At 44.1% G+C, this 24,655-nt stretch overlaps 2 protein-coding genes across 2 annotated transcripts; both read left to right on the top strand.

The window, feature by feature from the left end:
* Nucleotides 1-10,504: 10,504 nt before the first annotated feature.
* LOC311104807 (NADH-ubiquinone oxidoreductase subunit 8-like) lies at nucleotides 10,505-17,917 on the top strand. The gene is made up of 7 exons (XM_084146731.1): nucleotides 10,505-10,561; nucleotides 11,346-11,400; nucleotides 11,496-11,561; nucleotides 11,660-11,749; nucleotides 12,888-13,060; nucleotides 17,056-17,184; nucleotides 17,337-17,917. The coding sequence occupies exons 2-7, from the start codon at nucleotides 11,361-11,363 to the stop codon at nucleotides 17,466-17,468; spliced, it is 630 nt and encodes a 209-aa protein (XP_084002857.1). The 5' UTR covers nucleotides 10,505-10,561; nucleotides 11,346-11,360; the 3' UTR covers nucleotides 17,469-17,917.
* A 675-nt stretch (nucleotides 17,918-18,592) lies between these two features.
* LOC311104858 (GTP-binding nuclear protein Ran) lies at nucleotides 18,593-21,959 on the top strand. Its single transcript, XM_084146804.1, has 6 exons — nucleotides 18,593-19,575; nucleotides 19,708-19,792; nucleotides 20,223-20,348; nucleotides 20,807-20,994; nucleotides 21,173-21,343; nucleotides 21,579-21,959. Exons 1-6 carry the CDS (start codon nucleotides 19,543-19,545, stop codon nucleotides 21,621-21,623), a joined length of 648 nt encoding a protein of 215 aa, XP_084002930.1. The 5' UTR covers nucleotides 18,593-19,542; the 3' UTR covers nucleotides 21,624-21,959.
* The last annotated feature ends 2,696 nt before the right edge of the window (nucleotides 21,960-24,655 follow it).

Genomic DNA, 24,655 nt, shown 5'->3' with positions numbered 1-24,655 from the left:
TATGTAGGGTAAAACAGAATGAACATAATTTATACGTTGTACTCCAGATGCATGCCTGGATAGTGAATATAGTCAATTCAGAGTGTGATTGTTCTTTAACGTACGTATGTATATAATTTCTTGAGGCACGTCACCAATATAATGAGACAAGAGACAGTGTATTTTGATGAGCCAGGCAGGTAAGGATACATATTCACCACTCACACATATAAATATGAAGTTATTAGGATATTTTGTGTATCCTTTGTATGACTAATTTGTGTGTGTATCTGTTTTTGTCAGTCCGGTGGTGTTACGTGTAACAGACAGTGTTCTGGAGGTGAACTTCGTGCTCGCCACTCTCTCTGATGACTCCAATCTCCGTAACCATAACAACAACAACACAAAACGGAAATTGAACATTAACTGTCAAATATTCAGAGCCTCTTTGTACAGGACCCTGCTCTTTACCCAGAATCCTCTCCTCTCTCCCCAGAGCTCGCTCGCCGCCAGCTCCTGACGACTTTATGAACGACGACATCGACTCCTACCTCATCGCCATGAAGACCAGTGAATTAGCGGGTCCCTCTGATGCACCCGCAGCCCGGACCCCCTCGCCCAATCACAAACCAGCCACCTGTAGCTTATCACAGTGCGGGGAAGAGGAGGAAGAGACAGAGGACACTGAAAGACCTCCCAATAAAAAGATGAGCTTTGTTGTCAAAGGGCTTACTGTGAGTTACACAACTGCTGGGATCAAAATGTAAAACCAACCCATCTCTCTCCCACTCCCCCCTCGTTCCCTCAATCCCCGCTCAGTTCCGCTCCCTGTTTTTGGGGTCAGTCTGTCCCACTGATTCTCAACTGACCAATCAAACGATCAAGAGCCAGGAAGTGCTGGCCAGCGACAGCGAGGATGACACCCAAGCAGGGGTGGTGGAGATGGAGCAGTGTGTGTTTGTGAGACTGTGTGTAAATCCATTTCACACCACGTATGGAATCCCTGTGAGGACACGGACTAATCTGAATCTGAAGGCTGTACTAAACACACAGGATGCTGAGTTACCCTTATGCAGACCTTTCTAGTTATAATGACCGTTGCAGAATTGAGAAGAAAGTCTGCACACAGATGCTGATAAGATCCTCTCCTACTGAGAGACCGTGACGGGACATTCAGCGTTTTTATTGGATCATGATGATGATGATATCACACTGAGGACTCTGGAGTTATGAGGAATTGGACAACAAGCACTTCCTGTTTATGTTGGCATGTCAATGATCAATGTACACAAGCCCTAGAATAAAACAAACACTATTTTCCTGAGTTATAAAATATAATTGCTTTATTTACATTACAGAAAAGTCTACACTTGAATTAGATGTTTTATGGGTCATTTTTGTGGTTTATAAAATATTTTTAGATCTTGATTTCTTTCCATGCTTGTTAAAAGTATGTCTCCATAGACGGAGTAGAGTTTCTTTTGGAACCAAATGTCTGTGAGCCGCTGTTTCCGGGGAGGGGGACATTGTTGTGTTGCACCTGAAAACTCTTCCCTCTCGTCTGAGGCTTCCTCCTCTCCCTCTTTCTCTCTTTCTCCTCTTTTTCCATCTCCTTCTGCCTCTTCTTCCGTAACTTCTCCTCCTCTTTCTCCCTCCTCTCCTGCTCCCTCCGTCTCCTCCTCCTCTCTCTGGAGCTCAGCTCCTCCTCTTCTTCCCCCCTGACCGTGCGCCCCTCACCTGTCCCGTCACTAAAGTCCTGGATCAGGATTTTGGGGACAGGGACTTTAGGTTCACCTTTCTCCCTGTCCTGTTTGGGCTGCTCCCCTTTGAGCCTGCGGAAGAGACCAAATCGTCTAGGGGTGTCGGTCGGTCCTCTGCCTGGTTTGGGCCCAGTCTGAGGTGGGACAGTGCCTGGGATGCTCCCTGTCACTTGTCGGGGTGATTCTGGGTGTTTTGGAACCTGAAAGGGAGCTGTGGTGTTAGGTTGTGGTTGGTCATACTGAATGAGGCCTGTATTTGATTGGTTAGAGTGTGTGATGGTGGGTTGTGATTGGTTGGGGTCGGTGAAGAGATCTTCAGAGAGCCTCCGAGTGAGCTTCTGGGAGATTCCGGACTTGCAGAGCCGGAAGTCTCCAGAAGGGATTGCCGAGGATCCATCACAGAGCGGAGTCCTTTGGGAGGAGTCATCCGAGTGTGTGGATACTAGGTTGCCAGATCCAGCCTTTGAGTCTGCAGGAGGGGGAGACTCACTCTTTTCACTCTTACTTTGTGACTTTGGGTTGCCAGGTATGAGAAGGAGGTCAGCTTTCAGTGATTCCCCCTGATGTAATGGTGGAAGGATGTCAGTTGAGGCTTCCTGAGAGGGAAATGTCAATACTTCCTCTTCTTTCTCTCCTTCACTCTCTCTGATGTTCAGGGTCTCCTGATTCTCCTCTGGATGGATGGGGACTGGACTCTGGGGTTCTTCAGGAATCTTCTGGTCTTGGCCTGTTTGGTCTGACGAGTCCGTCTCCCCCTCAGGCTCAGCAGCAGAGGTCAACTCTGGAGAAACCTGGCTCTGATTGGCTGGTGTTATCCTAGAGGGCTCTGTGTACTGTACCTCTGTCTTTGACGCTGTCTCTGTGTGTGTCTGAATTTCATTTGGAGACGCTGTGACCGCCTCTATCCCCGTGTTTGTGTCAGTGGCTTCCTCTATCCCTGTGTTTGTGTCAGTGGCTTCCTCTATCCCTGTGTTTGTGTCAGTGGCTTCCTCTATCCCTGTGTTTGTGTCAGTGGCTTCCTCTATCCCTGTGTTTGTGTCAGTGGCTTCCTCTATCCCTGTGTTTGTGTCAGTGGCTTCCTCTATCCCCGTGTTTGTGTCAGTGGCTTCCTCTATCCCCGTGTTTGTGTCAGTGGCTTGCTCTATCCCCGTGCTTGTGTCAGTGGCTTCCTCTATCCCCGTGCTTGTGTCAGTGGCTTGCTCTATCCCCGTGTTTGTGTCAGTGGCTTCCTCTGTGCGCGTCTCTGTCCCTGTGTATACAGGTACCTCTATCTCTGACTCTTTCTCTGTCTCTGTGTGTGTTTCTGCCTCCATCTGTGACCCCAAGTCTGCCTCTACTCTTGTGTCTGCCTCTATGTGCATCGCTGACTCATTTTCTCCCTCTACCTCTGTTTCTGTATGTGCCTCTACCTCTGTTTCTGTATGTGCCTCTACCTCTGTTTCTGTATGTGCCTCTACCTCTGTTTCTGTATGTGCCTCTACCTCTGTTTCTGTATGTGCCTCTACCTCTGTTTCTGTATGTGCCTCTACCTCTGTTTCTGTATGTGCCTCTACCTCTGTTTCTGTATGTGCCTCTACCTCTGTTTCTGTATGTGCCTCTACCTCTGTTTCTCTATGTGCCTCTACCTCTGTTTCTCTATGTGCCTCTACTTCTGTTTCTCTCTCTGCCTCAGATTTTTTGTCTGTGTGTGTCTCCGTTTCATTCCCTTTGTATGACTGTGTCTCTGTACGTGCCTCTATCTCCTTGTCAGTATGCGTCTCTGTGTTAGTCTCTTTGTCTCTTTCTGTCTCTGTCAGTGACCCCATGTCTGTTTCTGCCTCTAATTTTATATCTGCCTCTTGTTGCATGTCGGTCTCAGTGTCTGTATTAACATCTGTTTGAGTCTCTGTTTTTGACCCCATATCTGTCTCTGTCGCTACACTTTTATCTGTGTGTTGTCCTTTCTGTACCTCGGCCTCCATTTCTTCCTCTGTCTTGGCTTCTGGGTGAATCTGGATCTCTGTCACTGTTTCCTCCTCTGTCTTTGCTTCTGCATGAGTCTCTGTCTCCTTGCGTTTCTCTGCCTTACCCTTTGTCTCTGTCACTATGTGCTCTGTGATGATACGTGCACTCTCTGTTGACTGTTTGTTCAGTACTTCCTGTGTTTCCATGGTGTCTTTACTGTGGTTAGTTTCCTGTGACTGGCTGAGACCGCCCTGCTCCTCCGCCTGGCCTTGTGAGGTAACGATGGGGTCAGAGGTGAGCTCACACTGCTGGGACGCTACTCTGGCTGAATCTGGGGTCAGCTGGGTCTTTTGGGTTCTGTCCTGTTCTGATGGTTCTTTGTGTTCAAATGGTTCTCTCGGTTCCACTGGTTCCCTGTCCTCTGTAGCTGAAAGCGGAACACCCTGAGCCCTCACTGGACTGCCATCCATCTCACTTCCTCTCCTCAGATTCCCTCCCTCGCTTCTCTCCTCCCACACCTCCTCTGAAACCTTCCTCCCCTCTCTGCCTCCCCCCTCCCACTCCCCTGTGTCTGTCTTGCTCCCTCTCTCCCACCTCTTGCGGAGGAGTGAGGGAGAGAGAGAGAGGAGGAAGGGCAAGCGAATCAGAGGGAGGGACATGTTCTCTTTCTCCCTCTCCTTCCTGTTCCTCTCCTCCTCCCTCTCTCGAGCCCTCGCCCATGCCATCCGATATCCGTGGCAACGACCACGGGGGTCAAAGGTGGAGGCGGGCCGTTCCTTCATCCACTTCTCCAGCTCTTTCTCCGTTTGCCTCTCCAGATCCTTACCTGACAGGGGGACAGAACACACCTGGGTGGGGGTGAAAGGGAGATGGAGAGTTGGTAAAAGTGGGGAAACACAGGTGTGTATTGTACATGCATGGTAAGATAGTTCAAGTGTAACTGGTGTACATGAGGCCAGGTGTCTGACCTCTGCGATGAAGGTGTCGTCCTCCTGCTGCACCTGCTCCCTCACACCTCTCAGCCTCTCCAGAGTCTCCATCTGGCCCTCGCACTCCTCCCTCTGCTCCACTCGGCCCAGAGCTCGGCGCACCAACACCACCGCCACCTGGAACAACACACGCACTCCTGATGGAGAGGGTGAGAACAACACACAGGATATGTGGGGAGTAAGAGGTCAGATTAACCAAATCCTCTGTTAGAAAGATACTTTCTTTAGTGTTTAGTATAGATAGATAGATAGATAGATAGATAGATAGATAGATAGATAGATAGATAGATAGATAGATAGATAGATAGATAGATAGATAGATAGATAGATAGATAGATAGATAGATAGATAGATAGATAGATAGATAGATAGATAGATAGATAGATAGATAGATAGATAGATAGATAGATAGATAGATAGATAGATAGATAGATAGATAGATAGATAGATAGATAGATAGATAGATAGATAGATAGATAGATAGATAGATAGATAGATAGATAGATAGATAGATAGATAGATAGATAGATAGATAGATAGATAGATAGATACAGAAGAGTAGGTGAATGACCATAATTTAAGTATAGATAGACTGGATAACATAGATGAATGACTAGATAGATGGATAGATTCATTTATTCATTCCCTCCTTCATTAACAGACCGTAGCAGAAGAACAGGTCCCAGACTCGGAGGAGGGTGTTGAACGGCAGGTGACGTGTGAACAGGCACATCAGCCAATCAGTGGCGAACATCAGAGGCTCCACCCCGTGTCTCTGCAGGTGCTTGTGAGTTGCGGGACACATCTTCTTCAACACCCAGGTCAGCATGGCCGCGTCAAAGAGAACCCCCTCCTACAGACAACATTAGAGAGACAAGTGTCTGGAGAAATGCTATTCAGCTATGTTACAACAACCAAACCCCTTTACTGATGAAAAACATATTGATGTATGTATGCAGTTTTCACTCTGTGAGTACTCTTTGGATCACTAAATGACCATGGGCAGTAATGTAACATAATCTTACCAGAAGGGGGCTGTAGTAGCCAGGTAGGTACTGTTCACTAATCTGTACAAGGCACCAGAATGCCTCCTATAGGAGGGGAAAGCAAAGGCATTTAAAAACATAAGGTTATTAAAGGCTGTGATTGAGGGAAAGCTCAAGCTAGCCACCTATCCAGTCCTTTCACGTTGTTCAGGTGGATGGATGGTGATTGTAACCAGGGGCGCAACTTTCACTGCATTTTTGTCCCCCCCAGTTTTATAATTGGAATGTGATACAACTCGAGGCAACGGTGTGCTTTAGGACCATGGGACGCCTCCGAGCGGTCGGGTAGGCTGTTTGGAGTGTTTATCCGACTGGATAAAAATAATACAAAATAATAAGTATGTCCCCCCCTTTTAAAACCAACGTTGTGCCCCTGATTGTAACAGCACCTCAGGAGGCATGTTCATCAGCAGTACAGCTGCTACAGGTCCCTGGGCCTGGCAGTAGCCCTCCTCAGGCTTCAGCTGAGTAAAGGCCTTCAGCACCCGGAACAGACCACGCTGCCTGCTCACACAAACAACACAACACTCAGATCAACCAGGACACTGACGGGATAACACCAGACAATATTTATGAGAGATGGAGAAAGATGTGTCGTAGGTCATCATCGTTCCATAAGTTGTATGTAGTGTTATGAGGCTGTTTTACCCATGGCCATCTCTGGAGAGGAACATCTCATGGAATGGGAACTGGCGGTCTAAGTCTCTCTCGATAACGTCCACACAGCTCTGTAGGGCAGGCCTGGAGTCCAGAGTCTGACAGAGGGAGAGAGATTTACCTGATAACTAGGTTTTACTCTGAAATATTTGTATATTTACGGTAAAAATACCATAAAGGCACAATCTGTAAAGTTGAGGTGGTTGCTTTATCTTACCTCGTAGAGGTCCTTGTTGTGGTGCATTCTTTTTGTTGCGCCACACAGCAGTGGCCAACATTTAGCCCTGAGGGATGCTGGGATGCCTTTCTGACACTGCTCTTTGACCTGAGAGACCGGTGGAGGGTAAGGGTCATGCCAGAGTAAATACCTGGGTCTGGTGTCCCAGAAGAGGTTACATCAAAAAGGCCAAGTACCCACCTTGCTGGACTTCTTTAGTAAGACACGATCCCATTGGCTGATGATGTTGATCCACTTAGTCTCTCTCTGTCTAACGAGCTCAGGGGGCGGGCCTTCACTCCTGACACCAACATATCATAAGCAAAATAAGGTGACCACTTTAAACATAACTGTCATAATAACATTTCCAAGTCAATATCTTTCTAGGGCAGGTAACTAACTGCTCACTTCGGCTCTTTCCTGTTTCTGAGGACCAAAGTCCTCTCTAAGGCAGCCAATTCACCAAAATGTACTGAGGTGAGTGAACTGCACCTTCATGTCTCATCACAGAGAAAGAAAACACCATAAAGATACACAGGAAACAGGAAAACCGCATGGTGGCGGTGTGACTGTCTCCATAGCAACAGGTAAGGATGTTCAAGGACACAGAGTGAGAGAGTGTAGGGGATGACTGTTTACATTTACATTTTAGTCATTTAGCAGATGCTCTCATCCAGAGCGACTTACAGTTAGTGTTAAGAGGATGTCTGTTATATTTGTGTTTGGTTATTACCTGGGTTTATTCTATGAACTAAATAAAGACTGACTTACATTTCTATCTATAAAAAAATAAAAATACTGTGACACTGAACTGTGATCTTTCGTGGTATAACAGTTATTTTGCATGAAGTTGCAAGTTATAGGATGTGTCTTTAGTGTCTTCTGTTCACCAGAAATGCATTATCGCTCAGTTTGTTTCTCTTATCATAACTAATCAATCGCTTAAAGGGGCAGTGAAGTTAAAAAGGTGATTTCCCTGTTGATGTTTATGATATTTCCACACAGGTCAAAATAATATTCTGAAATTGTGTAAGAGCTATTTGTGTAAGAGCTTTTTGAAAAAAATGCCTGAAATTTCAACCTGTTCAGGTGGGATGGAACTTTTGGCCCACATCATGATGTCACAATGTGATCTGATTATAATAGACCAATGACTGTTCATCGGTGTAAGGGGGTGGGCTCTAGACCATCCTATCAGCCAAGCAGGGCTGTGTATGTAAATATCTTCAAATGTGTTTCCTAAAGCCTACATCAGTGGTCACCAACCGGTCGATCGTGATCGACTGTTCGATCTTCAAGGCATTCCTAGTCGATGCCTAGTTCTACACCAAACATTTCTGTAGAAAAGCCATTTTTTATTATTCGGGTTGCGCTGTTGGCGGTAGGTACACTTGATTCAGAAGCCCTGCGCACAGAGTAGGCAAAGTGTTCCCATTTTGAAGCATTTAATTAGTCTGAAAATACAAATTCTGCCTAACCTGCGGACCGGGAGATATGTGCCAAAATCGAGTGCGCCTACTGCACTGGCCAATCGGATAGCTCAAATCACAATTGCACCTACTGCGCTGGCCAGTCACAGTTGCTACAGTTTCCACGGCCCCGGCCACAGCAAAGTTTGATATTAGCCTATGTGAGATTTCATAACTTTTAAAACCATGACCAGAGAGAGACTGTCAAAATACAGCAAAGAGCTGCTGTTTTATGAGTGAGTTCATGTCTACGTTTTTATTCAGCATTGTCAACACTGTTTTATTCAACACTATTACAAAACATAAAATGCGCTTCTCCCTCCTTCCACTTGACCTGCAGCTGCAATTAATGTGTAGCCAAGTGTAGCCCTATTATTATTATTATTATTATTGTTAGCAGCTCATCGTGTCTATTTTAATATCGAGGAATATTTCACTTTCTCTGGTCATAGGAACAACATTAATTTTTGCGTGAGGCAGTGCGACTCGAGTTTCGCCATCAGTTGGAAGACTGTATTCCCTCTCTCTGGTCAGTCTCACCAGAGGAAAGGAAGGAGAAAGCAGGGACTGTGAGAGGCGGACCATCGACTGCTCTCTCCATCCCTCCCTCCGCTGAGACTAATGCCGTGTTTAAAACATCTGGGAACTCTGAAATCTCAGACTTCCAACTTCAGTGCTTTCAAGACAACTGGTAACTCGGGGGGGAAAAAACTAGATCTGACTGGTAAAAATAGTTTTGAACAGTCATCCAATTCGGAATTCCAAGTCGGAAACTCTGGCATCTTTCTAGAGTACCGACTTTCCGACCTGAAGATCACTAACGTTATGATTTGACCTCGTTTTTTTCCGAGTTCCCAGTTGTCTTGAAAGCACCATGACCATCAGATGCAGGTACCATCAGCCCATTAAAATAAAAAAGCAAATTATTTAAATGTATTTACATTTACTGCACAAACCTCATTCCTACACAACAGTCTTTGTTAGGTTAATGTTACTTTTTTTAAGTCAAGGGAAATAAATCATTACAAATAGATTTTTGAGTTATTTTCATTAAATAAACACAGTGATGTATAAGACATACAGTGGTGATTTAAAAATAAAATTACAAAGACTGCATGGGGCTTTCAGAGAGAGAGAGAGAGAGAGAGAGAGAGAGAGAGAGAGAGAGAGAGAGAGAGAGAGAGAGAGAGAGAGAGAGAGAGAGAGAGAGAGAGAGAGAGAGAGAGAGAGTGAGAGTAGAGAGAGAGAGAGAGAGAGAGAGAATGTAAACCCCTGCAGTGAAGAGTGAGAGAGAGAACAGAAACTGGTTTTCAGTGCTGCTAAGCCAGAGACTCTGCTTAGTACTGACCCGACAGTGGATCCATTCCCCAGGATGAAGCCGTAGCGGTCTGTCTCTGTGGCTGGAACTGGAACACTGACCTCTGACCCCCTGTCAGAACCAGAACTGTCCTCTCCGCTGGGGGGCATCTGGGTCAGAGTGGACGCACTAAGCATATTACCCTACTGAACAGAAAGAGAAGAGGTCCCAGTTACAAAATACTCATCACTTTTGTATCGCTGTACCAGAGTGTGTCTGTCTGTTTCTGTTGTGTGTATCAGTACTTTGTGTGTGTTAGAGTGAAAGCAAGTACAAATGCGACACAGAAGACGTATCCTGTATATTTTAGATCAAACCTACAGCCTATTGTTACATAAAAAAAGTAATTTAACACAATCTAGGCTACATACATACAGTGTGGTGCTACAGAATCTAGCCACAGCATCAACAGATGAAATTGTTCAATTTGAGGCAGAGGTGAAGCCTTATCTACTTCCTGCCTCGACACTAACTGTGACTGTTACCACACCCGGTAGATAAAAAGTAGTAATGATGTAAAATGGTGTCAAATCAAATACCTTTGAGTTCTCTCTCCTCTTTGATCACTGGGTGGAATGCTTGCTGGAGAGAAGTGTTTGGTTAGAACGAGATTGGAAAGAAAGAGAGAAACCTTTGCTATTCAGTCTTGCTCTCTCACACACTCATATTTGGAAGTAATTATAGAGTGTGTGTGTGTGTGTGTGTGTGTGTGTCAGTGGTGGCTGGTGGGAGGAGCTATAGGAGGATGGGCTCATTGTAATGGCTGGAATGGAATATATGGAATGGTATCAAACAGATCAAACATATGGAAACCAAACATTGATTCCATTCCAGCCATTACAATGAGCCAGTCCTCCTATAGCTCCTCCCACCAGCCTCCACTGTTGTGTGTCTGTGTCTAAATTACTGTGTATAATAGTATTTTATAATAGGAGGGTGATGTTCTGAGGAATAATTCCATATTTTGCTATGCACTGGACAGTAAGTGCATAGCAGTTTGCCACATTCAAAATGGCGACAATGCCTACCCAGGGCTACGCTGCTGTTTCCCACGCCTCTTCTGAGTTCCTCTCCTCTCAGAGCGACAGTACCAGTGCAGTGACAGTGGTCGCTTGCGTCTAGTATCACAGGTTGTGGGAGCAGGTAGGTTTCTTTCTGTTTTACAATAATTTATGCTGTTTGCAGTTGTATTAAACAAAGTAGTAATTTGACATGTTTATTTCGTTTTTGAATCGGTATTCCTGCATTTTCAATTACAGTGCTTAGAATACTTGCGAAGTAAACGGTCCAGTCTGGACAGCCGTATTCAAGTGCGCAGCATATAATTATTGTTGCCTGGACAGCTTCACTGTCATATGGTACAGACAGCTCAGATAGCCTACTGTCGATAGTGCGTTATTATTCAGTTTTAAATAGAACCGTTTTTCCCTCAAGGTTTATTGATCAAAACAGCCTAGTTAAAGTTATAAACTGTTCGTGTTTTAGGAGAAACTGCACGCTTTGTCTTTCAACTTTTTTTTGCCAGTGACAACCATATCCCTACAGTTGTAGCCTATACATTGTATATTTTGGGGAACTATAATTGTACGGTAGCCTACAGTATTTATTTGTACGGTCAGTGTGAGTGGCAGTGAAGGTGCTTATGCATGGAGCCTTTGTGTGACCTGTGACGTCGGCCTAAATGCCAGATTGGGGATGGGAGATTAGGAAAGTGCAGGGTAAAGCAGCTGCCTGACGGTCTGTTCACCACCTTACATACACTCACAAAGAGGTATATGTTTAGGATGTGCTCACTGGAGGTCACAGGGGCAGAGAGAGGACGGTTGTTTCTGCTGTTGGACATGTGGGATCAGGAATCCACTATTTTGTCTATTTGACTCATTGACCAACTATTCAACAAATGCTCCATCTCTCTCTCTCTCTCCAGTTTCTTCTTGCTTTGATGTCTACTGCATTGCGTTTGCTTTACTGCTCCAGGCCAGGTAAGACTAGCCACCTGTAAATCAAATTGCATTCATGGGGGGGGGGGGTGACATGACTGCTACCTGTGTCACTGTCTTCTCTGTTTCGTTGTTAGGCACCTTTGTTATCAGCCCTGGTTTGGTTCGACACTTCAGCCTCAGTGTGCAGAGAGGGATGTACAGTAAGTAACACAAATGTTGATATTCAGTAGTACCCATAACCACTCATTTGATTCAGCTTCATAGCTTTCTCTCTCTCTCTCTATGTGTGTGTGTGTAGAGTATGTGAATGCCAAGGAGCTGCCCCTTGATATGAGGTCAATCACAGACCGAGCTGCTCAGACTCTCCTGTGGACCGAGCTCTTCAGAGGTGACACACACACACAACTGGCGTAATGCAGTTTATCTGGACCCCCCTGCAAAGTTCAGCAATTAAAGTTGGAAATTCAAACATGGCAGATTCTAAAATAAATGTTTGAGGCAACAGCATAATAATCAGCTACAAATTATTTGTTTTTGAATATACAACTGTCCTGTATTAGGTTACCTGAACCTGAATCCAACTTGAGAGACTCCCCTGGTCTCCTGAAGTCCTCCTTTTTTGTGTGCAAATGTTTTCACCATGGCCTGTAGGTCCAGGTTGCGGGCCCGACTGTTTTCTATACTGAGTATTGCCAACCCAGACAGTCTTTCCTGAGACATTGTGCATTATATGTCCATTACTCTGCACACAATTTATATTTAGTCTTGAATGATGCATGCCAAGATATACCAGAGATAAGGGACTGTTGATATTGCAACCACACAACTCAAACGCTGGTTCACCATGTATGAACGAAATCGCAAACAGCTTTCTTTGTTCAAGCCCTCAAGAACTGTTGTCTGCTAAAGATGATAATCTGTTTGCATCTGGCAATTTATCGGCTGTCCTGTATCCAGACGACCTGTCCCCAGAGCTTCCGGTAGGCTACAGTTAATCTCTTTCCGTAACGCGTTGAGGCCGGCAATTAAGGAGAATGAGAGGCTCAATTAAAGATGTTAAACTTGCTCATTTTGAAGCACAACTCCCTTCTTCACAGTTTTCCTGATGTTGCTATGGCAATATAGCTGTTTTTACCATCCCTGTAACTGTCGCTTCTGTGGAGAGATTGTTTTCTTAAACTAAAAACCATAAAGAACTACCTAAGAAGCATTAGGCTCTCAGTCTGATATGTGATTTTGAACACCTGAGTAAGCTCCACTCATTCACGTTTTCAGTCACATTCCTGAAACGCAAGAAACAAACGCTTAGCTTCCTAGTACATATGGAAATTAAAAAGGTTTATGAAATACTTTTTGGAGGGTTACTGTCAGTGATTTATTAAATATAATAAAATGGACATCGATGACAGGCGCATGGGACCCCAGAGCTTGTGGGCCCCCCCGCCTTGCGGGGGCTGCGGGGGTTTCCGGCACACACACACCATAAATAACATTTATTTACCTGTCTTTCCCACACACTCCTCTAGGATTGGGGATGACTATGAGTTACCTTTTCCGCGAGCCCGCTACCATCAACTACCCCTTTGAGAAGGGTCCCCTGTCTCCTCGTTTCCGTGGTGAACACGCTCTGCGCCGGTACCCCAACGGAGAGGAGCGCTGTATCGCCTGCAAGCTGTGTGAGGCTGTCTGCCCTGCCCAGGTGACCCCATACACAACTACTGCACCCATATACACCCCCATACACACACTGGTAATGCACTACACTGCCCTCAATGCCCTGGTCACTATACACACTAATACTACAAACTACTGTATGTAGGCATATATATCAGTAATATCTGCTTGTATGTACACTATATATACAAACATATGTGGACACCCCTTCAAATTAGTTGATTCGGCTATTTCAGCCATCCCATTGCTGACAGGTGTATAACATTGAGCATACAGCCATGCAATCTCAATAGAGAAGCAGTAGAATGGCCTTACTGAAGAGCTCAGCGACTTTCAACATGGCACCATCATAGGATGCAACCTTTCCAACAAGTCAGTTCGTCAAATTTCTGCCTTGCTAGAGCTGCCCCGGTCAACTGTAAGTGCTGTTATTGTGAAGTGGAAACGTCTAGGAGCAACCACGGCTCAGCCGCGAAGTGGTAGGCCACACAAGCTCGCAGAACAGGATCACTGAGTTGCGCGTAAAAATCGTCTGTCATTGATTGCAACACTCACTACCGAGTTCCAAACTACCTCGAAGCAACGTCAGCACAAGAACTGTTAAATCGGGAGCTTCATGAAATGGGTTTCCATGGCAGAGCAGCCGCACACAAGCCTAAGATCACCATGGGCAATGCCAAGCGTCGGCTAGAGTGGTGTAAAGCTTGCTGCCATTGGACTCTGGAGCAGTGGAAACGCGTTCTCTGGAGTGATGAATCACGCTTCACCATCTGGCAGTCCAACAAAATAATCTGGGTTTGGCAGATGCCAGGAGAATGCTACCTGCCCCAATGCATAGTGCCAACTGTAAAGTTTGGTGGAGGAGGAATAATGGTCTGGGGCTGTTTTTCATAGTTTGGGCTAGGCCCCTTTGTTCCAGTGAAGGTAAATCTTAATGATACAGCATACAATGACATTCTAAATCAGGCCCGCAAACGGGTTTAATCCGGCCCGCGAGATGATTATTATTTTTTTTTTATGAAAAAATAAAAAAATTGTAAAGTATAAAAATGCGCTGCATTTTTTCAATAAAATAAACTGCTGTTCCAATTGCGTCCACTGGATGGCGCAATAGCAATTGTGTTAAGCAAGCAAACTGTTTATACCGGGGCAGAGCAAGTAGGTCAAGCACGTGCAGCCAATGAGCTACTTTGTTTTGCCCGCAATATTTATTACGGCTTCTACTTTTAACATTATGTGCTTTGGCACCCTCATTGCCCCAATATGTCTCTGTCAAAAAAGAGAAAAGTGGACGCAGAGTGCAGAGTGTTCCAAGAAAAATGGTCATCCTATTTATTCACGGAATTGAATGGGAAAGCTGTATGTTTGGTGTGTTCAGAGCATGTTGCAGTGCTGAAAGAATATAACCTTCGTCGCCACTATGTGAGTCTTCATGCCGACAAATATGACAACTTTCAAGGACAGCGGAGATGAGAGAAGGTGAATGAACTGTTGGCGGGTCTGAAGAAACAGCAGTCTGTGTTTACTCACAGCCGAGACATCAGTGACGCTGCAGTGAAAGCTAGCTACCTCATTGCTAATGAAATCGCAGTGGCTTCAAAACCATTTAGTGAGGGTGAATTTGTAAAAACATGCATGATGAAGATTGTGTGCCCTGAAAAGCGGCAGGCTTTTGCAAATATCAGCCTGACAAGAAACACAGTTGCAGACAGGATTTCCGATCTTTCAGTGGATTTGGACAGCCAGTTGAAGCAAAAAGTAAAGTCATTTATTGCGTTTTCGGTTGCAATTGATGAAAGCACGGACATTACAGATGTTGCACAACTGGCCATTTTCATCCGCGGAGTTGATGACACATTGACCGTCACCGTGGAGTTGGTGCCGATGACAGATACAACGACAGCAGCTGATATTTTTACCGCACTCGTCGGCGCGCTGGACAGGGTCGGAGTGGACTGGTCCCGCGCTGTCAGCCTGGCTACAGATGGTGCGCCCTCAATGATCGGGAAAAAAGCAGGCGTTGTGACAAAGTTCAGAGAGAAAGTGCAATCTGCAAATGGAGGACGTGATTTTTTGACTTTTCACTGTATTTTGCACCAGGAGGCTCTGTGTTGCAAGTCATTAAAGATGGATAACGTCATGAAGGTGGTCATCCAAACTGTTAATTTCATCCGATCCAGAAGCCTGAATCACCGTCAGTTTGACAGCCTTCTCAGAGAGAAAGACCACATCTATGGCCTGCCATACCACACTGAGGTAAGATGGTTAAGCCGAGGTGCTGTGCTGAGGCGTTTCTTTGATTTACGAGAAGAAATTGAACAGTTCATGGAAGAAAAGGGCAAACCAGTGTTAGAATTTCATTCCGCAGAATGGATGCAGGACCTTGCATTTATGGTGGATGTTACAGAGCACCTGAATAACTTGAACAAACAGCTGCAAGGGCGCAACAAAGTTGTCACGCAGTATTATGACGGCATACGTTCTTTCAAGTTGAAGCTGTCATTGTGGGAGACGCAACTTGCCGGTGGTGATGCAGCTCACTTCCCCTGTCTGAAAAATGTGTGCGCGACCCAACATGTGGCAGACATGAAGCGGTTCAAAGATAAAATAACAGGACTGTTACGGGAGTTTGAGCAACGCTTTCAGATATGTTTATATGTTTTTATGTTGATGTGCTATTGTTTTTAATTGATTTTATTTTATTTGTATATTTAACCTATTCTTGACTCTGTGGTTCTTGCACTTGTTTGGGGAACAGGATTTCATTATTTTTATCTACATTTCTGCCTGAGAAATGACACCCTGATATAGTTCTGTGATCTGTGAAACAGTTCTGTTAATCACTGAGGCATTGTGTGTTTGTGTGTTCTTTTTCTTTAGAATTTTCAAATAAACTTGATGCGTTTTATGATTAATAGTGATGTTGTGCTTGTACTATTTTGGACACACTGTCCTCAGGCTCCAGCTTTATGTTGTATGTTGATCATATTAAAACAAAGATAACAATCTGAAGTTGTTGTTTTTAAGTTATATACACCATGATTTTTCCGGTCCGGCCCACTTGGGAATAGATTTTCCTCCATGTGGCCCCTGAGCTAAAATGAGTTTCACACCCCTGTTCTAGATAATGCTGTACTTCCAACTTTGTGTCAACAGTTTGGGGAAGGCCCTTTCCTGTTTCAGCATGACAATGCCCCCATGCACAAAGCGAGGTCCATACAGAAATGGTTTGTCGAGATCAGTGTGAAAGGACTTGACTGGCCTGCACAGAGCTCTGACCTCAACCCCATCAAACATCTTTGGGATTAATTGGAACGCCGACTGCAAGCCTGGCGTAATTGCCCAACATCAGTGCCCGACCTCACTAATGCTCTTGTGGCTGAATGGAAGCAAGTCCCTGCAGCAATGTTCCAACATCTGGTGAAAGCCTTCCCAGAAGAGTGGAGGCTTTTATATCAGCAAAGGGGGGGACCAACTCCATATTAATGCCCATGATTTTGGAATGAGATGTTCGACGAGCAGGTGTCCACATACTTTTGGTAATGTAGTGTACCTGCAGTCCACAACACTATCCAGGGTATAGGTAACTTCATATACTTTACTGTGCAATGCTACCCCAACCAGGTAACCCCTACAAAGTCCAGTTAAGTCTCCCCCACAGGTAATTGCATGCCCCCCTGCACAGCTCATAAGGTTCACACTGGCTGTGTCCAAACTTAAACTGAATACTAATTTTCGCGTTTGATCTAGTAGAATTCACTCTGACACAGGTGTTTGACAACAACTGATAATCAGATAAATTAAAGCGCTGTACCAAAATGAATGAATGGCGGGAGTCAACGTAGTCGCTCATTAGATAACCATTCGGAGTTCTTTCTTTGACATTTCACATACTATTACACTTTCTTTATTCGCATACTATTTAGTACACTGGAATGGGTATGCGGACACTGCCTTTATTTATTTCCCTCGTCCTGCTCATTCTGTCCCCTCTCTGCTGCCACCCTGTGTCTTTCCCAGGCCATTACCATTGAGGCTGAGACGCGTGCAGACGGCAGCAGAAGGACCACTCGCTACGACATCGACATGACCAAGTGCATCTACTGTGGCTTCTGCCAGGAGGCCTGCCCTGTTGATGCTATTGTGGAGGTAAACAGCTGACAACCCATCTCTCTCTCATCTTGTCAAATTCTAGTGGCTTTGGTCATTTTAGAACAACTTTCAGTAGCCTATTCCAGAACTTCTGGAGTTTTCTAGGGCTAAGGGTTTCTGGATTTATTTATCTTTTTCATGTCCCTCAGGGACCAAACTTTGAGTTTGCCACGGAGACCCACGAGGAGTTGCTGTACAACAAAGAGAAGCTTCTGAACAATGGAGATCAGTGGGAGTCGGAGATTGCTGCCAACATACAGGCAGACTACCTCTATAGATAGACCATCTTACTGGCAAACCAACCACCATCATACTGGCAAACTACCTATACTATGCATACTGTAAACACTTAGACAATCCTATGTCAATGAATACACCAACAACGCAATAGATCATACTTTTAACAAAGAGCCAGTAGGCATATTGTCAAAGGCAAATAAACACGCACAAGTGTAAAAGCAAAAACGCACACATTTTCACTAAACACCTTTTGATTGAAGTGTATACCTCATGCAAAAGTTGTAATATATGAGATTTTGAATAAGCATTATAACTGCAGATTTAATTGTAGTTTATTTGTATGAAGAAAATAAATGATGACGTTCTGAAGGCCTCCTGTTTGCACTTTTTCATACTGCTTTAGGTATGAATTACATGTGTGATTTAATGACGATTAGAAAGTGATAGCTTGGCACTGTAGATAGCTTGAATAAAAAATATTATAGCTTGCACTCTTTTCCATTGTCTTGAAATAATTTGGCCAAATTGCGGAAGAAATGACTTAAAACAAAGCAACCATGGCAGAAACATGCGTGTTACATTTGACAAAACGTTAATATATATTTTTGTTTTACCGTAATACAACGGTCTTGATTTATGCTTTACTACGTGTATGTCATTGAGAGTCTCAACCGTTATTTTATAGCTCAATTGTTGCAACAAAAATAGTTTATCGCTGGCGTTGATCACATGATATGGGCGGAATCTGACTCCGGTCCACGCTGAATCTCCCGCGAACGCAGCCATTTACTCTTTTCCTCTTCGTTTCAACGCCGGGTGAGTCTGAACATTTTTCCTGATGTGATGCTAGTTTAAATTCAATTTCTAATCATTGTGGATCAAAATTGGGACAGTCAGAGACAGTAAAGTACGTTCTTGGTGTATTTATACCTTCAGTTTAGTAATTATTTTGACAATAAGCGAAGTTATTAGACAGTTTTATTGATTTCCAAGACCATGCTAGCTAGCACGTTAGCTTTGTGATAAGATTCGCTCTATTAGCGAAATGCTAGCTAGCTAACGTTAGATGGCAACTTGAATTTATTGTTCCGTTTCTAGATGTGATTGAGGATGTTTAGTTATAGATTGTTATTGCCCATACACATATCAGATTCTAGCAGATTTAGCAGGGTTAGTTTGTTACATAACCATTACTTAGGCTGTTAACTAACCAGGGAACAGATTGTGCTACACAGACATTGTTCCAGCCGAAACTAGAAAAGTGCGGCAGCCTGCTGAATGGCGCACTCATCAAATGCTAACTAGCTTGGCGCTAGTTAGCTATTCTCTGCGTTTAGACTGTAAGCTGTGTTAGCTAGCTAACGCGTGACATCAAATCAAATAAACTGATTTAATACTATATTTAGAAGGCATAACTACAGGGCTGAATTTAGGTTATCGGTCGGATATGTTACACGTTTTAATATCCTGATTTGTCAGATGTCCGGAAATATGCAATGGTTTAGGAATAAGTTGCTAGTAAAAAAAAAAAAGCGCAGCTAGTTACCCAGGTTGCTTGTTGGTTAGCTTGGACGCGTGCAGCTATGTCGAAAGGTTGTTGTAGTTCAGTGGTTCCCAAACTGTGGGGCAGGGGTCCTTTTATTTTATACAAAGGAACTCAGTCCGGCTTTAAACTTACTTTTGAAAGTTGTAATAGTAGAATGTACAAGGTGCAATTTCTAAATTGGGTAGTGCATCATCAGTTCCTCTTGTCATGTTAGTCATTGCACACCTTAGAGGGTTATTTATAACTTGTCAGAAATGTCCAGATCAGCTAGCCCATGTCAGTTAACGTTTCTTTATTTAGGTTTTTTTAGCCCATGGATTTTGTTGTAATTTGTGTCACTCAATATCACCTGAATGCACATTCAACATGGCAAAATGTATAGAATTGTAAGAAAATTAGCTTTAAAACTGCAACATTTTCATTTCACTGCAACATAGCAATCTCATCATTAACCACTACTAGTTAGTTAATTGATCCAGCTAACCAGGGTAGCCAGCTAACTTAGCTAGCTAACATACCGCCCTGTCTGTGCTTTAGGAGAACATAAAAAAACCACAACACATTCAACAATGGCAGAAGGCGAGCCGCAGGTCCAGTTCAAGGTGAGGGTTTTTCCTTCTATTTCACACATTTACTGTTTTATTTGGTTTTCGAACCTGAAGCAGGATTATGTTGAGTTAGGTCATGACTAGCTAGCTGCTGTGTTCCAACTCCTAACCCTCTTACCCTCTCAGCTTGTGTTGGTTGGCGATGGAGGAACGGGAAAGACCACTTTCGTCAAAAGACATTTGACGGGAGAGTTTGAGAAGAAATATGTTGGTAAGTCACTCTCCATCTGCATGTAATTACTTATACCAACACACCCAATTTACAGTGAGAACCCCCAACACTACCACATGTGTTAGGCCTCTGCACTCAGCCTGTAGTGGTAGAATGGTTTATCAGAGTTTTAGTCATTGGGAGGGAGCTGTGTCACACTGCAGAGGCCTCCAAAAGGAGAGAGGGGATACATGGAGGCACCAGGTAACAATGTGCAGCAAGGGTGAGACTGAATGAATCAAAGAGCCACCATTCCAGCACCTACCTTGTAAACATCTCTAGTGTTTCTAAACCGGCTCTTTCTCTTCTCCCCACTTCACCTTCTCACCCCCTTATTTATTGCTACCTCTCCCCGCCTCCCTCTCATCTCTCCCTTCTTTCGCCTGTCCTGCTGGGTTTCTGCTCTTCTCCCCCCTTTCTCTTCTTCCAGCCACACTGGGAGTGGAGGTGCACCCGCTGGTTTTCCACACCAACAGAGGGGCCATCAAATACAATGTGTGGGACACAGCCGGGCAGGAGAAGTTTGGAGGGCTCCGAGATGGCTACTACATCCAAGGTATGGTATAAAGGTGCTTATTAGCTTGGCCTGGAAGTTTTGCTGACCAGGAGGAAGAATTCTGGGTCCTAGTTACTAAAAAGAACTCCCTGCTCTACTGACATACTTGCCTACAGAGCGTTGTATGGAAGGTCACTGGCCAGTTCTTATAACCGAGGGCCAAAGTTCAGCACCGATTTTTAACCATTTTAAAGTCCATGAAGAAGTTGGCACCCCCAGGGCCAGGAACTGTCTAGTAGAGAATGACAATAGCTATTCTAACATGGGTAAACTCCCCCCCCCCCCCCCCCCCCCCCCCCCCGTAAGGATGCTGTGTTGAGTAGATTCATGTTGTGACTCTCCCTCTCTATTTACTTCTCTTGCTTTCTTTGCCTCTTCACTCTGAATCACCCTCTGTACTTTTTCTCTGCTCCCTCTCCACTCTCCTCCTTTGTATTCCCTCGCCTTCCGCTCTCCAGCCCAGTGCGCGATCATCATGTTTGACGTCACGTCCCGAGTCACCTACAAGAACGTACCCAACTGGCATCGTGATCTGGTGCGAGTCTGTGAGAACATTCCCATAGTCCTCTGCGGCAACAAGGTGGACATCAAAGACAGGAAAGTCAAAGCCAAGAGCATCGTATTCCATCGCAAGAAGAACCTCCAGGTAATTATTACACACTTTAATATAGTTTACTATTGGTGTTGTATAGTAGTGTATTTGGGTTTCTGTGCAAACTGAGACTGGCCCTGATGAAATAATGGGTAAATAATCATTTTAGACCTTGTGCCCCACAGCAAGGTGATGATGATAATGATAACCCTCTTTTCTCCTTCTCTCACAGTACTACGACATCTCTGCCAAGAGTAATTACAACTTTGAGAAGCCCTTCCTGTGGCTAGCACGGAAGCTGATTGGAGACCCCAACCTGGAGTTCGTGGCCATGCCCGCTCTCGCCCCCCCCGAGATTCTCATGGACCCCTCCCTCGCTGCGCAGTACGAGCACGACCTCAAAGTGAGTAGAACCCCACAGTGGCCCAGCACGGGTAGATGGACTGCATAGAGACGAAACGGTCAAACGTTGTCCGATTTTAAATTGGATAGGAATGATCTTATCAATGTCTTACCATATGAAATAGGATCAGAATGGCTAGATGATAACATTCATCAATGTCTTCAGTTATGTTTCTGATTGTAAATGGTATATCGTCATAACCCTAACCGTTATTCACTTTCTCCCCCCTCTCCAGGTTGCATCAGAAACAGCGCTCCCAGATGAAGATGATGACCTTTAACCTGTTATGTATGTATGTATGACCCCACCCCCGTGTCGCAGGAAGTTGTTGGATTTTGGCCCCTTTAATGTAAAATCCCGTTGCTGATTTATTTTTATTTTTGAACTCTCCGTTTCGTTTCTGTTTTCAAACTGAAAAAAGTGGAAACTTGGTCAAGTCATGTGGTTCTCTAGTTTCATTGTAAGACACCCACCCTAGTGTTGGCATGGCAATGTGCTACTCACCATCATCAAGCACCACCCTCTGCCCTTACCCGGCACACACGCTAGGTTAAGGCAGACTGAACGGAAGCACTTGGGGGAATAAACTTTGAATAAAAACATTCTCAATACAACATGCAGTTGTCTTTGACTCATTATTTTGCTAAGTGTTTTAACATGTCGTTAGGGGTAGAAGTTGAGCATGGTAGACTCAAATCTTTCCAGTAGCTGATTGATTAAGCATACTTGCCAGGGTTGGGGTGAATTTCAATTCAGGAAGTCAACTGAAATTTTAAATGTTCTCTATTTCCCTACGAGATAAATTATTTTATTGGAATTTCCAGAATTTAGTGGAAACTAAATGGAACCCAACCCTTATACTCTCTGCTTTGTGCCTGTGTGGTTTAACTTCTTAAGTATACTCCACCTACCCAGGTTCCTTTTTTATATGACTTACCAATTCAACAGAAGAATTGAGGGATTTGATTTTAAATATCTCTAAGGTCCTAGTGGGAATATCAACCATTTGGTTAAAAAAATGCTGGGGATAAAGGCAGGTGAACTAAAATGTTTTAAATGGTGAGGACATGTAGCACACTGGAGATATGTATTCCATCCCATTTGCTCAGGAGGACTGCATTGCAGACACCATGGTTTAAGAGGTGCCACTGTTGTTTTATATGGTCACAGACTTGAGGCTAATGATATATATATATATATATACTGAACAAAAATTATATATGCAACATGTAAAGTGTTGGTCCCATGTTTCATGAGCTGAAATACAAGATCCCAGAAATGTTCTGTACGCTCAAAGCTTATTTTTCTAAAATGTTGTGCACACATTTGTTTACATATCTGTTACTGAGCGTGTGTCCCATTTGCCAAGATAATCCACCCACCTGACCAGTTTGGAATATGAAGAAGCTAATTAAACAGCGTGATCATTACACAGGTGCACCTTGTGCTGTGGACAAAAGGCCACTAAAATGTGCAGTTTTGTCACACAATGCTACAGATGTCTCAAGTTTTGAGGGAGATTGAAATTGGCATGCTGACTGCAGGAATGTCCACCAGAGCTGTTGACAGAGAATTTAATGTTCATTTCTCTACCATAAGCTGCCTCCAACATTGTTTTAGAGAATTTGGCAATACGTCCAACCGCAGACCACGTGTAACCACGCCAGCCCTCCACATCCGGCTTCTTCACCTGCGGGATCATCTGAGACCAGCCACCCGGACAGCTGATGAAACTGAGTATTTCTGTATGTAGTAAAGCCCTTTTGTGGGGAAAACTCATTATAATTGGCTCGGCCTGTCACCCAAGTGGGTGGGCCTATGCCCTCCCAGACCTGCCCATGGCTGCGCCCCTGCCCAGTCATGTGAAATCCATAGATTATTTCAATTAACTGAGTTCCTTATAAGAACTGTAACTCAGTAAAATCATTGAAAATGTTGCATTTATATTTCGTTCCGTATATATATAAACCCTGGATTTCGGTACTCTACCCTGCACCTTAGAGACTACTGTTCAATGTACATAGTAATTGAACACTGGTCACTTTAATAATGTTTACATGCTGTTTTACCCACTTCATATGTATATATACTGTATTCTAGTCAAGGCTCATCCTATATAACTACTGCTCTATACCTTTTCTACTCATATATTGTCTATACACACCATTATATACATATTTATATTCTGGACTCAGACATTGCTCCTGATATTTCTTAATTTATTTAAATTTGGGGGGATTTGTGTGTATTGTTAGGTATTACTGCACTGTTGGAGCTAGAAAAATAAGCATTTTGCTGCACATGCGATAACATGCGCAAAATATGTGATGACCAATAACATTTGATTTTGATTGCTGATCCTGTGGGCTTTGAAGCCACCGGTAGGCCATATTGGCACTCCCCATATTGGCGCTCACATATCATTTAAAAGTATGCATTAAGGTGTCTGTAATAGAATACATGTGGCAAAAACGAATGTAGACATTATTAAATGCATTTTTATAGCTTCCAAAATATGTTTTACAACTGTGTTGTAGTGCCAAGATGGAGGCTAGGTGGTTTCAACACAGCGCCACCTATCAGTAATCTAATGTCTATATAAATCATTGGTTGTGGCCTATTCCCTGCGCGCCGCTCTATTAGGTTGCAGTTTGTCGGAACGACCACCAGGTGTCATCCTTGTTGAGTCTTAGAGAAATAAACATTACCCGTCCCGCAAAGCTCTGATTGTCGCCTGCCTGATTGTGGACTCGTGACCGCCGGTGGTCCAATCAGAATGACACCGTGCAGGATTTCAACAATTCACGAACGTTCCACAGTCCTCAAATTCACATGAATATGATTTTTGTTGATTATTGATTGGTTATGTGACATAACTTATGTCTGTGAACTGGTTAGTGTGTGTGTTTTGAGAGAGAGAAAGGAGAGTATGGTATTGTGCGCTAGACCAGACGGTTTCTTGCCCACTCTAATTCGTGTTGGTGCCATAATAAAACACTACCGTTTCTTTATCCGCTTAGCCTAAAGAGAGATGACATATCTGTGTGACTGTGAATGAGTGTGTGTGAGAGAAAGGGGGCAGAGAGGGTTTTTTGTTAATGAATGTTAGGTCCCACTGGAGGTGAGGCAGTATAGGCTATAAACATCGACCCTGTGTAGGCCTATTTACCAAACAAATACACGCACCTACCCGTGCGTAAATACGCGGAGACGTGGCGCGCATTCCGATGCGTGCAGGCCTTTTCTACGAGAATATCCTAATGTACATCATATTGTCACTGTAGATATGGGTGTTTTCACTCTTGGTCACTT

The sequence above is a fragment of the Coregonus lavaretus genome (assembly GCF_964263955.1).
Source record: "Coregonus lavaretus genome assembly, chromosome: 29".
Taxonomy (NCBI): domain Eukaryota; kingdom Metazoa; phylum Chordata; class Actinopteri; order Salmoniformes; family Salmonidae; genus Coregonus; species Coregonus lavaretus.
The sequence above is the reverse complement of the archived record's forward strand: the minus strand, read 5'-3'. Positions and strand labels throughout refer to the sequence as shown.

Excerpts from the sequence above, each read along its gene's own strand:
- LOC311104807 (XM_084146731.1), top strand. The coding sequence starts at position 11,361 with ATGTCTACTGCATTGCGTTTGCTTTACTGCTCCAGGCCAG. Across the intron at positions 11,401-11,495 it reads GCTTTACTGCTCCAGGCCAG|GCACCTTTGTTATCAGCCCT; the intron begins GTAAGACTAGCC and ends TTTCGTTGTTAG. Across the intron at positions 13,061-17,055 it reads AGGCTGTCTGCCCTGCCCAG|GCCATTACCATTGAGGCTGA; the intron begins GTGACCCCATAC and ends TGTCTTTCCCAG.
- LOC311104858 (XM_084146804.1), top strand. The coding sequence starts at position 19,543 with ATGGCAGAAGGCGAGCCGCAGGTCCAGTTCAAG. Across the intron at positions 19,576-19,707 it reads AGCCGCAGGTCCAGTTCAAG|CTTGTGTTGGTTGGCGATGG; the intron begins GTGAGGGTTTTT and ends TTACCCTCTCAG. Across the intron at positions 19,793-20,222 it reads GTTTGAGAAGAAATATGTTG|CCACACTGGGAGTGGAGGTG; the intron begins GTAAGTCACTCT and ends CTCTTCTTCCAG.